Source organism: Vicugna pacos, chromosome 8 (genome assembly GCF_048564905.1).
Source record: "Vicugna pacos chromosome 8, VicPac4, whole genome shotgun sequence".
In the NCBI taxonomy this organism is placed as follows: domain Eukaryota; kingdom Metazoa; phylum Chordata; class Mammalia; order Artiodactyla; family Camelidae; genus Vicugna; species Vicugna pacos.
The window spans coordinates 78,314,307-78,331,006 of NC_132994.1; the positions used below are offsets into that span (position 1 = coordinate 78,314,307).

At 48.3% G+C, this 16,700-nt stretch overlaps 1 protein-coding gene and 1 long non-coding RNA gene across 4 annotated transcripts in view; one reads left to right on the forward strand and one right to left on the reverse strand.

The window, feature by feature from the left end:
- Positions 1-960: 960 nt before the first annotated feature.
- Positions 961-11,694, forward strand: LOC140697947 (uncharacterized). 3 transcript variants are annotated; one of them, XR_012075335.1, is made up of 5 exons: positions 961-1,149; positions 1,658-3,643; positions 3,926-4,156; positions 11,262-11,328; positions 11,426-11,694. It is a non-coding gene; the product is annotated as an uncharacterized lncRNA (long non-coding RNA). The 3 variants fall into 3 exon arrangements; XR_012075336.1 differs by having other exon boundaries at positions 1,658-3,289; positions 3,555-3,643; positions 11,262-11,694; XR_012075334.1 differs by having other exon boundaries at positions 11,262-11,694.
- Positions 11,695-14,630: 2,936 nt separating this feature from the next.
- THBS2 (thrombospondin 2) overlaps positions 14,631-16,700 on the reverse strand; it is a 28,744-nt gene continuing 26,674 nt past the window's right edge. Inside the window, exon 22 of the mRNA XM_072966245.1 lies at positions 14,631-16,375. Coding sequence (XP_072822346.1) covers positions 16,368-16,375 — 8 coding nt within the window. The 3' untranslated portion in view covers positions 14,631-16,367. The remainder of the gene's footprint in view (positions 16,376-16,700) is intronic.

Sequence of the window (16,700 nt, forward strand, 5' to 3'; positions counted from 1 at the left end):
AACACACCTGCGACGGGGCGCGTATGTCCACTGGTGGCACCTGCTTCTGCGCCCGGAGTCAAGTCCTTGTCCTTGGTCTGGCCATCACCCTCTGTCAGCTAATCACGCAGGGTCTCTCCTGGGAAAGGGGACCCTTCTCAAAAGCATATTCCATGTGTCCAGGGAATCCAGGCCTAACATGAAATGCTGCGTTGAACTCAAAACAGTGAGAAGACTCTTCTCTTCTAAGCCGGGTACCGTAATCATACGGTACTCACACCGTGTGGATCACTCATACGTGGAATCTAAAAAAAGGACACAAATGAACTTATCTACAAAACAGCAACAGACTCACAGACATAGAGGACAAGCTTACGGCTACCAGAGGGAAAAGAGGGTGGGGAGGGATAAACTGGGAGCTCGAGATTTGCCAATATTAACTCCTATGTATAAAATAGGTAAAAAACAAAGTTCTCCTGTGGAGCACAGGGAACTGTATTCAATATCTTGTAGTCACCTACGATGAAAAAGAACATGAAAACGAATGTGTGTGTGCATACCACGCCTGGGACGTTGCGCTGTGCGCCAGAAACAGACAGTGTCACTGACTGTACTTCAATTTAAAAAATGTAAGTTAAAAAACAAAAAAAAGAGAAAGCCTGGGAGTTCAGGGTTGGTGGACTGTTTTTTCTTGCAGAGGAACCTTCTGGTTCTTCACATGGGCCTGAGGACTGCTGAGCTGGAACCACCCGCAGTAGTAGCTCTCAGTGACGGACACGCTGATCCTGTGCCACCTCCAGCTCCCAGCAGCTCCTGGAATCACCTGCAAAATAGTGGCCTCATCCCCAGCGCGTGGCCGGGCGCCCCTCGGAGGGCACCCGGCTACGACAAAGGCTGGTTCCGGTTTCCTCGGTTACTAGGTGAGCCACACAAAGAGACCCGTCTCAGCATCAGGAGAGCAGTGATCTTCAGACTCGGGTGGCGTCCCGCCGCGACCGTCTGGCCCTCCCGGAAGGAGCCGTCTGGCCGTCCACACGCTTCGTGGGGGGCCCTCTGTCCGCCCAGGAGGCCGGGGTCTCCCCTCCACCCCCCTGCATCCTGGCTCTGGCTGACTTTCCCTTCTCCAACAGCACGGTCTGCTTTTAGCACATCCACCTGCAGTGAACACAGGTAAGCTTCTGAAATGCACTCCTCTGGACGGCCACGCCCAGGACGCCCTGATGAAGGTTTGGATGTTCCTACAGTCGTCAGCGCCTCCTCAGAGGCTGAGGCTGGGAGAGCTGGGGCGGGTCCGCTCTGTGAGGACGACCTCACCCATCGGGCTGGCTCACCCTGACGAACTTCCCGAGGGTCCTGCCTTTTATTCACGCGCACAGGCTTCTCACGCGAGTGCACTCTTCAGGCCTCCCGAGGTCTGGAAGGAGCAGGGGCCGGGGCTTCGGGCAGTACTCGGACGCAGGAAGCGCCTGAGGCAGCTGGGTCCTGAGGCGCGCGCCCGCCTCCCCCGCTGCCCGGGCCCCTGGGTCCTGCTGGCATCGTCGCTGGGGCCGTTCTTACAGCGGAGCCCCGCGTCCCGTGGGAAGGACGGGCCTGCGCGCGCGCCTGCAGCTTCTGCCGCTGGGCCCTGGGCCCTCGGGGGCCTCCCCGCGGACACTCCAAGCTCGTTTTCCTTCTTCAGGAGTTCTCTCCAAAGACGCTTTCAGTGTGAGTTAGCAGCTCTCCTCATCAGATGACTACCGGCCAGTGGTCCAGACGGAGGTGCCGGCGCACCCTCTGCGCTTGGCGTCTCCTGACCCAGGACAGAACTAACCACGTGTCATCGGCCTGCGTGCGTTTCTGCAAGTCCCCACCAGGAAAGGGCCTTCCGTCCAGGAATCTCCGGCCCCTGTGGATCTGAGGCCTTTCTTCCAGTGACACACTCAGGGCAGAGACCACTTCCTGTGACCCCTCCGGGCAGGACCGCAGCCATCCCGTCACCGCCCTGGGGACGCGGCCTCCTCTCCCCCTGGCCCAGGTGCCGATGGTGCAGACGGTGCTCTCCGTCCAGACGATCTGTTCCTCCCAGGCCTACGGTCCCTGAGCAGGACCGAGCTCTCAGCCCCAAGTTTCACACGTCAGATGGCTATGTCCCTGGCTGGACGCCTGGGCTCTGGCCCCCGAGGACCTGCCTCCTGGTTTTGGCTGACGCCCTTTCTCTCTCTGTCCCTCCCGCCCCTCCCCAAGCCCAGGCCTCGTCCTAACCCTGCTCCTGAGCTGATGAAGGCTGGTGAGCCAGCAGACGGGGCGCCAGCAGCCACCTTGGTGCAGCCCAGCATACCCCTCTCCCCCAGTGGGCCCCTGTGCACCCCCTGAGCCCCAGGCCCAGATCCCAGTCCTCTCCCCGTGGCCCTCCTGCCAGTGCGTGAGCACAGCCAGCCCCAGGGGCCCCACCCAGCCCCTCCCTCCCGTGAGCATTGGCCCCACTTCCCTTCCTCCAGGCTCCTCTGAGGGGCGTGCACCCCAGTCCCTGCAGGCAGACCCCAGCAGTGCTCAGGCCCAGCTCCGCCTCCCACCCTCAGCTTGGTGCCCCCCAGTCACTCCTTCTCCAGAGCCTCCCGTCCCTCCCTCCCTCCCTCCCAAACAGCACCCCCTCCTCCAACTCTGCAAGGGCATCTCTCCTGCCCAGACCCCCTTCTGTCCACTTTACTGGCCCTTCAAGCCGCCATCTTGTTTCTCACCTTCTAACTACACCCAAACTTCCCAAATCAGCAGCTTCACTTCTTATTGGTACTATTAGTTTCATTTAACTCTTGCAATAACCCCTGAAAGAATTTCTTGTTTCCACCATGTAGTAGATGAGGAAACTCAAGGTCAGAGTGGTTAAGTAACTTTTCCAGGGACACACAGCCCGTAAATGGCTGAGCCCCAAGAGGAGTGTGGAGTCCCGTGCGGCTGCCTTCGCAAGATTCATGCCTAAAAATGTCCCACTTCCTCCAAGCACAGATCGAAAACAAAGGCTGCATTTCACTGGTGGCTGACTGTCCGGGAGGGCACTGCCAGGAGCGCTACGTGAGCATTGTCTAAACATGGAGACGCTGGGTGAGGGTGCTGAGGTGGGTGCCCTGGCTTCACACGTGGAACCACCAAGTACCCGGAGTTCGATCACTTACCCAGCCACACAGCCGGCGCCCTGGGGCTGGGGTGCCAGACACACAGCCGCGTGTGATCCCTGGTCACTAATGTCAACCATTCTCTTGGCCACATGACTGCTGCATTCAGCCACGCTCTTGGGTCTGGAGAGCCTCTCGCATTTAGAGCATCTGGATTCCAGGTGAGGGGGACGTTCCTTCCACAGGCCTGGAGCCCCTGGAGCCAGGAGGCCACTGGTCCTGAGCCGGGTTCCCCTCCAGCAGGCCTCTCAGAAACGGAGGTGACGCTGAGTGACTCTCACTCTCCCGGGGCCAGCACACGGTCCCTCACACCCGGACTCGTTCATAGACGTGGCGGGGGCGGTGGGGACCACACACACCGGCCCTGGGCGTCACCCTCTCGTCCCCAGGGACTTGGGGGGCAGATTCTCTTGTCCCATCTTACAGGCAAGAAGGGCGAGGTTCAGAGAATACGTGTTGCCGGCAGGGCTGGCGGCAGCAGGGCTGGAATCAGGACGCAGGTGCCCTGACTGCAGGTCTGTTCTCAGCTGTGGCGGCAGGCTTTTCACCAGAGCTTGGCAGGAGGGGGACACGGGCAGGCCTGGGAGGAGTGGGAACCAGGAGTAAAGATCAAAGCCACACGCGAGGACAGAGGGAGGCTCAGAGACGTCCTCGGGCTCTGCCCTGGCGCGTCGCATGGGTTTGCCTTACGCCTCTGCTTCCGCAGAACAAAGCGCCCTAAGGTCATCGTGAGCTGCTGGGCTGCCCAGTTCTGCTCACTGCAGTGATGACCAGGCAGTTCCTACTTCTCCGTGAAGGTGAAATTCGTGGAACAGAATCAGCCACTTCAGAGTGTGCAGTCCAGCGGTGTTCAGAGCGCCCACAACGCTGGGAAGCCGTCACCTCCCTTTACTTCCAACAGTCCTGTCACCGTGGAAGGAAAGCTGCACCCAGCAAACAGCCGCCGGGGTCCGGGTCCCTGCGCCCAGGCCGGGGAGCCGGCAGCCTGCTCTGCGTCTCTGCGGGCGTGCCGATGCTGGGTGTTTCAAGTAAGTGGAGTCACACGATTTGTCGCCGCGCGCCGGCTCCTCTGCTGAGCATGGCGTCGCCGGTACCGAGGGCCAGCCTCCCGGGCCCGCACGCCGGCCGTCGCTCTGCCGCGGGGGCCGCCAGGCCTGCCGGACGCGGGCTGCCCCAGCTGCGGCCTCGCGAGCGGCGCCCCGCGACCGCGCCCCGCGCGCTGCTGGGGGCCCCGCTCGGCGCCCCGGGCTTACGCACCGGGAGCAGAGCGGCTGGCCCCGCGCGGGCCCCGCGCTTCGCTTTCTGGGGTCCGCCGAGCCGCCCGCCACGCCGCCGAGCCCGGGACGGCCCCGCCGGCAGCGCCCGCCGCTTTCTTCGCCTGCGGTCACTGTACCGAGCGTGAAGGGGCAGCTCTCTGCGGTTTTCCTGTGGCTGATGATGCTGCGCGCGTCCCAGGAACTTGATGCGCATTTGATTTTCTTTAAAGAAGCATCTATTCAAAGTCACTGTTCATTTTATGGGTTTTTGCCTTTTTGGGGGGAGTTGTAAGTGTTCTTTATACGTCCTAGACACCAGATCCTTATCAGATTTCCTTATCAGATCCTTATCACATTTCTAAGTATTTTCTCCCATTCAGTAGTTTGTCGTTTTAATTTCCTGAAAAGTTCCTTTGATACAGAAATGCGTCTCGTTTTGATAAAGCCCGACTGCAAATTGCTGTACGTGTTTTCTGTTGCTGCTCACGCTTTTGGTGTCTAAGGGAATTTGATGTCCCAGGTATTTAAGAATCCGCTCCCAAATCCAGTCTGTGCTGCTGAGGGTTAGGGCTTCAGCTGTCACGCTTGGGTGGCTGAGCCGTTTTCAGTTAATTTTTGTTCACAGTGTGAGGTGGGAGGCAACTTTATTCTTTCCATGTGGAGACCCCGTTTGTTGACGAACCCGTTCCTCCCTCGCTGAACCGTCCTGGGGTCCTTGTTGAGAATCGGTGGCCCTAAGTGTCCGGGCGCCTTTCCGGACTCTCGGTGCCACCCTGCTGGCCGGCAGGCGGACCCTACGTGCCTCTGCGTGCCTTTTCAGATCAGGAAGTGTGAGTCCTCCCACTTTGTTCTTTTTCAGTCTTATTCTGGCTTTTCGGAGCCCTTGCGATCCCATCTGAATCTGAGGATAATCTTTTCTGAAAAAAAGAGTTGTTGGAGTCTTGAGGGGGTTGAGCTGAATCTGTGGTTTGCGTTGGGCAGTGCCCCTGTCCTAACAGTGCCGAGTCTTCCAGCCGAGAACACAAGAGAGCTCTCCATTCACTTAGCGTTTGTTCCGTTTTTCACAATGTCTTGCACTCTTTATTATGCAAGGCGTTCACCTTTCGGTTGAATTTATTTTCACTTATTTCACTGTTTAAAATGCTGTTGCAAATAAAATTGCTTTCTTAATTTTGCTTCCATGTCACCTGTCCCTGGTGCACAGGACACAGCTGCCTTTGCGTGCTGGCCTTGCACTCTTCAGCTGTGCTGAATTTCCCTTTCTGTCCCCAGATTTAGTGAGACATAACTGGCATTTAACATCGTGCAGGTTTACGGTGTATGCCCATTTTTTAAACATTTTTTATTGATTATAATCGTTTTACAATGTTGTGTCAAATTCCAGTGTTCAGCACAATTTTTCAGTTATACATGAACATGTATATATATATTCATTGTCATATTTTTTTCTCTGTGAGCTACCACAAGATCTTGTATATACTTCCCTGTGCTGTACAGTATAATCTTGTTTATCTGTTCTACATTTTGAAATCCCAGTCTGTCCCTTCCCACCCCTAGCCCCCTTGGCAACAACAAGTTTGTATTTTATGTTTATGAGTCTGTTTCTGTTTTGTATATGTTTTGTTTGTTTCTTTGTTTTAGATTCCACGTATGAACAATCTTATATGGTATTTTTCTTTCTCTTTCTGCCTTACTTCACTTAGAATGACATTCTCCAGCAACATCCATGTTGCTGCAAATGGCGTTACATTGTTGGTTTTTATGGCTGAGTAGTATTCCATTGTATAAATATACCACCTCTTCTTTATCCAGTCACCTGCTGATGGACACTTAGACTGCTTCCATTTCTTGGCTGTTGTAAATAGTGCTGCTATGAACACTGGGGTGCAGGTGTCATTTTGAAGTAGGGTTCCTTCTGGATACAAGCCCAGGAGCAGGATTCCTGGGTCATACGGTAAATCTGTTCCTAGTCTTTTGAGGAATCTCCATACTGTTTTCCACAGTGGCTGCACCAAACTGCATTCCCACCAGCAGTGTAGGAGGGTCCCCTCTTCTCCACAGCCTCTCCAGCATTTGTCATTTGTGGATTTTTGAATGATGGCCGTTCTGACTGGTGTGAGGTGATACCTCATCGTACTTTTGATTTGCATTTCTCTGATAATTAGTGATATTGAGTATTTTTTTCATGTGCTTCACAGTCATTTGTATTTCTTCCTTGGAGAATTGCTTGTTTAGGTCTTCTTCCCATTTTTGGATTGGGTTGTTTGTTTCTTTCTCATTAAGTCATATGAGCTGCTTATATATTTTGGAGAACAAGCCTTTGTCGGTTTCATTGGCAAAAATTTTCTCCCATTCCATAGGTTGTCGTTTTGTTTTACTTCTGGTTTCCTTTGCTGTGCAGAAGCTTGTAAGTTTCATTAGGTCTCATTTGTTTATTCTTGCTTTTATTTCTATTTCTTGGGTAGACTGCCCTAGGAGAACATTTTTGAGATGTATCTGAGATAATGTTTTGCTTATATTTTCTTCTAGGAGGTTTATTGCATCTTGTCTTATGTTTAAGTCTTTGATCCATTTTGAGTTGATTTTTGCATAGGGTGTAAGGGAGTGTTCTAGCTTCATTGTTTTACATGCTGCTGTCCAGTTTTCCCAACACCATTTGCTGAAGAGATTGTCTTTATTCCATTGTATATTCTGGCATCCTTTGTTGAAGATTAGTTGACCAAAAGTTTGTGGGTTCATTTCTGGACTCTCTGTTCTGTTCCATTGGTCCATATGTCTGTTTTTGTACCAATACCATGCTGTCTTCATGAGTGTAGCTCTATAGTATTGCCTGAAGTCTGGGAGAGTTATTCCTCCAGCCTCTTTCTTTTTCTTCAGTAATGTTTTGGTAATTCTAGGTCTTTTGTGGTTCCATATAAATTTTATTGTGATTCGTTCTAGTTCTGTGAAGTATGTCCTGGGTAATTTGATAGGGATTACATTAAATCCATAGATCGCCTTGGGCAGTGTGACCATTTTAACAATATTGATTCTTCCAATCCAGGAGCATGGGACATCTTTCTATTTTCTAAAGTCTTCTTTAATTTCCTTCATCAGTGGTTTATAGTGTTCTGTGTATGAGTCTTTCACCTCCTTGGTTAGATTTATTCCTAGGTATTTTATCACTTTGGGTGCTATTTTAAAGAGGATCATTTCTTCACTTTCTTTTCCTGTTGATTCATCATTAGTCTAAAGAAATGCAACTGATTTTTGAACGTTAATCTTGTAACCTGGTACCTTGCTGAATTCTTTGATTATTTCTAGTAGTTTTTGTGTGGACCTTTTAGGCTTGTCTATATATAGTATCATGTCATCTGCATATAGTGACACTTTTACCTCTTCTTTTCCAATTTGGACCCCTTTTATTTCCCTCTCGCCTGATTGCTGTGACTAGGACTTCCAAGACTATGTTGAATAGGAGTGGTGACAGTGGGCATCCTTGTCTTGTCCCAGATTTTAGCGGGAAGCTTTTGAGTTTTTCACCGTTGAGTACTGCGCTGGCTGTAGGTTTGTCATATATTACTTTTATTATGTTGAGATATGTTCCCTGTATACCCACTTTGGTAAGAGTTTTTATCATAAATGGGTGTTGAATTTTATCAAGTGCTTTTTCTGCATCGATTGAGATGATCATGTGGCTTTTGTCCTTTCTCTAGTTGATGTGATATATTACATTGATTGATTTGCATATGTTGAATCACCCTTGTGTCCCTGGGATGAACCCCACTTGACCATGATGTATAATCTTTTTTTATGTGCTGTTGGATTCTATTTCCTAATATTTTGGTAAGGATCTTTGCATCTATGTTCATCAGTGATATTGGTCTGTAATTCTCTTTTTTGGTAGTGTCTTTTTCTGGTTTTGGTATCAGGGTGATGGTGGCTTCACAGAATAAGTTCAGGAGTATTCCCTCCTTTTCAATTGACTGGAAGAGTTTGGGAAGGACTGGTATGAGTTCTTCTTTGTATGTTTGGTAGAACTCTCTGGTGAAGGCGTCCAGTCCTGGAGTTTTATTTGTAGGGAGGTTTTTTATTGCTAATTCGATTTCATTTCTAGTGATTGGTCTGTTCAAGTGGTCAGTTTCTTCTTGATTCAGTCTTGGTGGACTGTATGTTTCCAGAAACTTGTCCATCTCCTCTAGGTTATCCAGTTTGGTTCCATATAGTTTTTCATAGTATTCTCATGTGATATTCTGTATTTCTATGTTATTTGTTGTAATTTCTCCATTTTCCTTTATTTTCCTTATTTGTGCTCTCTCTTTTTTTTTTTTCTTTGTGAGTTTGGCCAGAGGTTTGTTGATTTCTTTAATTTTTCAAAAAAACAGCTTTTGGTATGATTGATTTATTCTATGCTTTTTTTAAATCTCTATTTTATTTATTTCTTCCCTGATCTTTATTATTTCCTTCCTTCTGCTGCCTTTTGGGGTTTTTTGTTCTTCTTTTTCTAGTTCTCTCAGCTGGTGGGTTAAATTGTTTATTTGAGATTGTTCTTTCTTGAGGAAGGCCTGTATTGCTATAAACTTCCCTCTTAGCACTGCCTTTGCTGTGTCCCATCAGTTTTGTGTGGTTGTGTTTTCATTTTCATTTGCCTCCAGGTATTTTTTAATTTCAACTTTGATTTCATCATTCACCCAATGGTTTTTTTAATAGCATTTTGTTTAATCTCCCTGCTTTCCTTTTTTTCTCCTTTGTTTCTCTGTAGTTGATTTCTAGTTTCATGGCATTGTGGTCAGTAAAGATGCTTGAGATAACTTCTATCTTCTTAAAATTGTTGAGGTTTCTTTTGTGCCCAAGTACATGATCAATCTTAGAAAATGTTCCATGTGAACCTGAAAAGAATATATATGCTATTTTGGGGGGGTGTAATGCTCTGAAAATATCCACCAAATCTAATTTTTCTATTGTATCATTTAATTTCTCTGTTGTCTTATTTATTTTCTGTCTGGAAGATCTGTCTGGTGATGTTAATTTAGTGTTAAAATCTCCAACTATGATTGTATTCCCATTAATTTCCCCCTTTATCTCTGTACATAATTCTTTTATGCACTTAGGTGCTCCTATGTTGGGTGCATATATATTAATGAGTGAAATATCTTCATCTTGTATTACTCTTTTAAACATTATAAAAAGTCCTTCTGTATCTTTCTTTATGGCCTTTGTTTTAAAGTCTATTTTGTCTGAAATCAGTACTGCTACACCTGCTTTTTTTGGTTTTTCCATTTGCATGGAATATCCTTTTCCATCCTTTCGCTCTCAATCTATATGTGTCCTTCTCCCTAAAGTGGGTCTCTTGTATGCAGCATATTGAAGGTTCTTGCTTTATTATCCAGTCTGCCACTCTATGTCTTTTGACTGGAGCGTTTAGTCCATTAACATTTACAGTAATTAATGATAGATGTGTGTTTATTGCCATTTTGAACTTATTTTTGCAGTTGATTTGTTATTTCTTCTTTGTTCCTTTCTTCTTCCTTTTGTGGCTTGGTAATATTCCTTTGTATTATCATGGATTTTATTTAGTTTTTGTGACTCCCTTGTAAGTTTTTGGCTTGTGGTTACCCTTTTTTGTAAGTCTGTTAACCAATTACTAGAACTGTTTGTATTAAACAGATAGTAATATAATCTCAAACCCATCCTGCTGAGAATAAAAAAATTTAAAAAGAAAGAAAAAAAATACTCTGTATTTTCTTGCTTCCCTCTCCCACTCTGAATGATTTAAATGTCTTCTTTTACAATTTTGTGTTTATTTTGTTTGTAATTCATGAGTTATCACCTTTCCAAATGTGAGTTTCTCATTTTTGTAGCATCCTGCTGCTTTTTTTATTTAGAGTAGACCTATCAGTATTTCTTTTAGCATGGGTTTAGTGTTGCTAAACTCCTTTAGTTTTTGCTTGTCTGTGAAATTCTTTTTCTCTCCTTCTATCCTAAAGGATAGCCTTGCTGGATAAAGTATCCTGGGCTGAATCTTTTTTCATTCAGGACTTTGAATATATCTTGCCACTCCCTTCAGGCCTATAGTGTTTGTGTAGAGAAATCAGCTGAGAGCCTTATGGGGGTTCCCTTGTAACTCACTTTTTGTTTTTCTCTTGCTGCCTTTAGGATCATTTCTTTATCCTTGACTCTGCCATCTTGATTATGCTATGTCTTGGTGTGTGTCTGTTTGGGTTCTTCCTGTTTGGGACCCTCTGAGCCTCCTGTACTTGGATATCTGATTCCTTTAGGTTTGGGAAGTTTTCAGTCATGATTTCTTCCAATATCTTTTCAATCCCCTTTGATCTTTCTTCCTCTTCTGGAACCCCTATTATGCATAGATTGGCATGCTTTATATTATCCCATAGGTCCCTTATGTTGTTTTCATTGTTTTTTATTTGTTTTTCTCTCAGCTGTTCTGATTGGGTGTTTTCTGTTGTCCTGTCTTCTAGGTCACTTATTTGTTCCTCTGCATTATCTAGCCTGCTTTGCACAGCCTTTAGATCAGTTCTCATCTCAGCCAATGAGTTTACTAATTCTTACTTAGCTCTTTTTTATAGCTTCAATTTCATTTTTGACATATTTTATGTCTCTAAACACTACCTCCTTTAGTTCCTTCAGTAACTTTTTTTAAATCCTCAAAAATGTGGCATTAGGAAGGAAAGAGCTTGGAAATTTAAAAAAAAAAGTAATTACCTATAAAGCGCTTTGAATGAGATACTGTGGCATTCTAGCAGGGATTTTAGAACTGTATGATATTATATTCTTTATCAAACAAAATACAGCAGCCCAGAAGGATAGGCAGTGCTATGAACATGTTTCAAGGAAGTGCCAGGGAGGATGTCACATGTCTTCTTTTCCAATTATTTAGGGACTGAGTTTTGCTCCATCTGGGGTCACTGGTCCTATTCTGGAACCGTGTCAGCTCACCACATCGGGTGACGTTTTATCCTCCCCAAACATGGCAAGAAACTCTACAATCTGAGAGAATCCTGCTGATGCCAACCTGCAACCTACGTTCTCTTCCTCCCACAGCAGCTGGAAATCCTTCCCTGAAGTGCCAGTGATTCTTGTGTGCAAGGCGGTGATGTCTAAAGACACGGCTCCTTAGGGAGAGGCTGTACCTCCAAGGCATGTGTGTGTGTGTGTGTGTGTGTGTGTGTGTGTGTGTGTAGGTATGTGTGTAATATTAAATATACACCATTTAATATTTTATGTTAAATACATTCATATAACCTGTATTAAATAGAATGCTATTATATATGTTATTATACATATAAATATATATAAATTTTGTTTAACAATTGTAATTTATTCCTGAAACCATATGGAAAGAAAAATAATTCAGTATTTTTGGTGGGGGGAAGTAATTAGGTTTATTGACTGATTTGTTTGTTTGTCTAAGTGGCAGTACTGAACCCAGGACCCTGTGCCTGCTAAGCAAGCCCTCTACCACTGAGCTCCCCCTCCCCCAACAATAATTCAATTTTTTTAAATAGGAAAAATTGTATGACTTTATCCCAGCCCAAGATAACTAAACCATCTGCACAGGTAGAAGAATAAAGCCTCTGAACAGCAAAACACATTTATATAAATAGTGAACAACAATTTGAAAGTAAACAAACGGTACATAAAATGAAGGGCAATGACGTTTTACGTCCTAATGCTTCTTCCTCTTCCTACACTGTTTTTTTTCCAAAACCAACCTTATGGACACTCACAGTGGTTCAGTCAGACTGTGCCCTCACCATCAGGCTATAGCACAGAAGAAACCCCTTTCGGGCAAAACAAAGGCCTACCCCTGAGAGCTTGGGTGATGGGAACTGAGTGGGTTGGGTCTGAGGTGCTGGGGGCAGTGGGGCTGGCGCTTGCTTGTTCCCAAAGCAGGGCCCCCAGGTCCATCTGCACAGGGACACTCAGTGTAAATGTGTCTGCCAGGATGATATCTGAAGCCGTCACGTCCATGGTGCGTGGACACTGTGTCTGCTGGTTGCTATGATGTAAAGTCTCTCCTCTCATAAAGTGTGTCTGGGATGAAAAAAATCATTCTATAAAAAAAATGGTGTCTGAAAGGGGTAGAAGTTTCCAGGTCTCATGATGGCTGAGAGACGTGAACTAAAAGTCACTCAGAGAGGCCAGCCTGTCATCGTGGGTCCCCTGCGCTGGTGACCAAGACCCATGTAACCTCTGAGGGGCTCAGGGCCACCTCCATCACAGGTGCTCACACACAGAAGACCCTGGAGTGCGGCCTCCCTGCCTTGGGCGAGCTCAGCGAGGGCCAGATGCAGCTGTTGGGCTGACACTTGGTGGCTCCAGGTGGGAAGTCCGAGGGTGTTCCCAAAGCTACAGTCCCCTGTCTGCTGGGCCCCAAGCTGCTGTCACTTCTGGACCTCACACTCTCTGCCAGGTCACTCCCCTGGGAGCAGAGGCCTGACCGGGCCTGTGTGGCTGCTTCCTCCTGCCCCGGGGTCCCAGGGCCCTGGTTCTGTGTCTGTGTGGGGTCTTCCAGTCCTTAGCAGAGCCCTGAAGGTATTCCTGCTTCTACCTGAAGGTCACTGGACCTGGCTGGGCAGCTGTCCAGTGGCAGCACCCACATGTTCCCTCAGCCCACGCATCACTCTGCTCCTGTGGCCCCAAATGCCTCTTTGTGGAACTCAGACTAATGAGCCAAACCTGCCTGAGATGGTTGGATCCCCAGACCCTGCAAGGCCCCATCCAGCCTTCTGGGGACCCACTTCCCTCAGCAGTTACAAACCCCATGGGCCCCTGATCTCATCAGCTCCTCAGGCCCTGGCAGGTGCCCCCAGGAAGATGCACTGGCCTCTTAACCTTGACCCTTCCTGCACCCTTGGCTGCACCCCATGTTGGAATCGCACCAGGTCCTCCCAGGTGACAGCCCACAGTCTCAGAATCTCACACAGGAGGAAGGAGCGGCTCCTCCCACATCAGCCACCTCATACCCCTGTCAGGTCACAAAGACGCCAGGACTGAGTTCTGGGACAACCAGGGCACTGGGATGGAGTCAGCCAGAAACTTGTATTTTTCAATAAACTTCCCCCCAAATCTGAATGTACAGAAAATGTGTCTGGTTTCGACGCCTGACTTCTACGAACTGTCATTAAACATGTTATTCATGTTCGGTTTCAGGAGATCTGCACTGAGCTCCTCCAGGAGTTACCTGTGCACCAACCCAAATCATCCTGTTTCTGAACTTCCAAAGGCCTCCTGATCCACATCGGTGGACCCAGCCCTCCCTCCATCCTCGTGTCACAAAACCCAGTCACCTTGAACCCGACGCCCGGCCAGCGCCTCGGCCCCGGCCCCGTCTCCACAGGCGGCCTTTCCCAGTTGTCTCTTCACTGCCTGACAAATGCGCCTGTTTTCCCTCCACCCCCTCTCTCCTCTGCATTTCCCCTCTCATTTCCCTCCATCTGACCCCACAGCAAAGCTCGGAAAGCCCCGCTGCTCAGGAGCCCCAGATGCCAGGAACCCCAGAGCTGCCCTGCGGCCCCCTGCCCTGAGCGAGCTGGTCCGCTTCCCCGTGTGTCCCCACCGCATCTCCTGCAGCATCTCTGTTTGGAACAAGACTGGGCCAAGAGAGGCGGTACAGCTCGCACGGACGAAGGGTCCCTGGGGGTGCTCCTCAGGGACGCTAGGCCTCACTGCACTGCCATGTCCCTGGAGGACGATGAGATGCAGCCAGAAGATGGGTCGCCAAGGCTGTGTTGTGCGGGGCCGGGCTGCCACCATCCACGGGCTGTGTGGCCATGATGAGATGTTCCCTAAATAGAGCTTCTTTCTCCACAAGGACCCCAAACTGCATCTCAGCCTGAAAGCCATGAAGGGCCGGCCTGTTCCCCTCCGGGAGTTCTTCCAAGCTGGGGTCCTTCCCCTCCCCCTGGAGGAACCCTGCTAACTCTTTAAAAAAGGGAGAGAGATTCATTTATAGAAAACCTTTTTACAATTTATTTCCTGTTATTCATCTTTAAAGTATAAAAATGAGGTGCTAGCTATGTGCAGGGTTTCAGGGGTGAAGATCTGACCATGTGAACAAATAAATAAATATTTACAGTCTTTGGCAAAACAGAAGAAGTTTCATCAATCTGTATGAGAAGTTTGTTTTTAAAAAAAACATAAATAATTTACAAAAAATATGGTACATTCTAAATATTCACATCATCCTCCCACTCCACGGTGTGGTTCGGCCAAACACCCCCGACACAGAAGACCCACACGCTCGTCACAATGGTCACATTTAATGAGGTCTCCCCACCTTCATTGTCTGGGAATACATTTCCACAAAAAAAGAAGAAAAAGGTGAAAAGTGCAGCGAAACAAAAAAATCAACCCCAGCGGAAGCAACAAGTAAAACATCATCAGACAGCACGGCAAGTGGGGCCAAGGTCGTGGGCCCCCTCCCGGGACAAAGCGGCGATGGCGCGGCCGACAGGGAGGGACGGACAGTTCACCTGCCTCGGCGACACGGCGAGTCCTCCCACTGAACCCCATGTGGAACGAGACTAACCAACGGTTCCTGCAGGAAGATCATGCAACTGAAAGCGGAAAACAGATCAAGCCTGGGCCCTATTACTGCATGACTGAGCGCTGGCTATTCTGCCAGGACCACACTGGGTCCCCTCAGCTTCCAGAGTTCCCCGCCTCCAACACACAGCAGACACGCACCAGTAACAGCCATCAAATCAGAGTTGCTGCAACGGTATATATTAAGGTTCCATTATAAACTCTCCTTAGTATGTGTCTATGCTATCATGTTCACAGCAAGCTTTATCATGACAACATAATATTTGAAAGCCTTGTATTTTGACAGGGAGCTCTTTTGCTATAACTGTGTCTTTATATTATCATATACTAGTTATACGTTTACTTCTAGAAATTACACTCCGTATGTGCTACTTGGCATATTTAAAATAAGTTACTGGTGAGGGGAACTTCATTCTATATCCATTTAATAAATAGCAACACAGCACTTATAACCGGAACCTTAATGAAATGTGTTACCGAGTTAGGTACAAGCAACTGGTCCGGAGCTTCAAAGCCTAGACTGGGAACTAGAGGCCGAAGTGCATTTGCTGACTTCTCTGCTGTCTGTTCCTCCGCCAGCACACTCGGAAAAAGCTCCAGAAAGAATTCCGGTGATCAGAGCATGAAATCAAGAGGCGTTGGCCGGGGGTCCCAGGCAGGCAACAGCTTGAGGGCCCCAGCTGCAGGGACAGTGCACCCCTCTCTGAACCCTTCCCGTAAATGAGGCTTGGTCAGACCCACATCTGGACCCACATTTTGCAGGGACGGCCCTTCTCTGACAAAGCTGCACCCCTGCTGAGTACGAGGGCGTTCGCCGGAGGATGAGAGGCTGGGGAAGGGCACTCGTTTATTCCCGTAACTGTCTTTCCTGTTCCAGTTAGCGACCTGACACCCCACGCCACACACCTGGTCTCTCCTGGCCTCTTCCTTACGACGGCCTGGCTTCTAACTGGAGCTGGCCCTTCTCTACCCCTGGCCTAATGGGACTGGGGTGCTCTCACAATGGAAGTGGGGTGGCGATATTTACTCCTGCTTAATTTATGATAGTGGCTTGCACACAATATTCCCGCAGCTCCACACACACATAAATACGACAAGCACTTACATTTTACATGTAAACGTCGTTCTCTTTACACAAACAAGGAAAAGGCAGTGTAACATCATGCTCAGCTTTCTCTCCACGTAAAGTCTCATGTCTCATCAGACTGGGCTTCCTGTCGTGGGCTGCGTGCTCGTCTTCAGGTTCCACTGATGTTCATCCTCTGAAGGCGCTTGGGCTTGGGTCGATGACAGGAGGTGAAGGAGGCGGAGAACCACTCAAAGTCGGGGTCAAGGACAGGAGGGGCAGCTAGAGAGAGGCTGGGGGCGCCGGATGGGCTGAGGTGTCTGGGTAACAGCGTCTACAGTACTCTGCTGGAAATGCAGCCAATCTTGTTTAGACGTCTGCAAAACAGGGAGCAGAACTCAGGAGACTGCATCACGGGTTTACTTGTGCTTTATTTTGTCAAACTACAGGCTAAAACAGCATTATTTTAATTTTTAAAAAAGACATCCACAATATGGATTGAAGTGTGAATGGTTGGATGAATGGATGGATGGGAAATGGATGGATGGATGGATGGGTGGATGGATGGAAAGATGGATGGATGGAAGGGTGGATGGATGGATGGATGAACGGAAAGATGGGCGGATGGATGGATGGATGAATGGAAGGATGGATGGATAAATGGAAGGATGGATGGAAGGGTGGGTGGATGGATGGATGGAT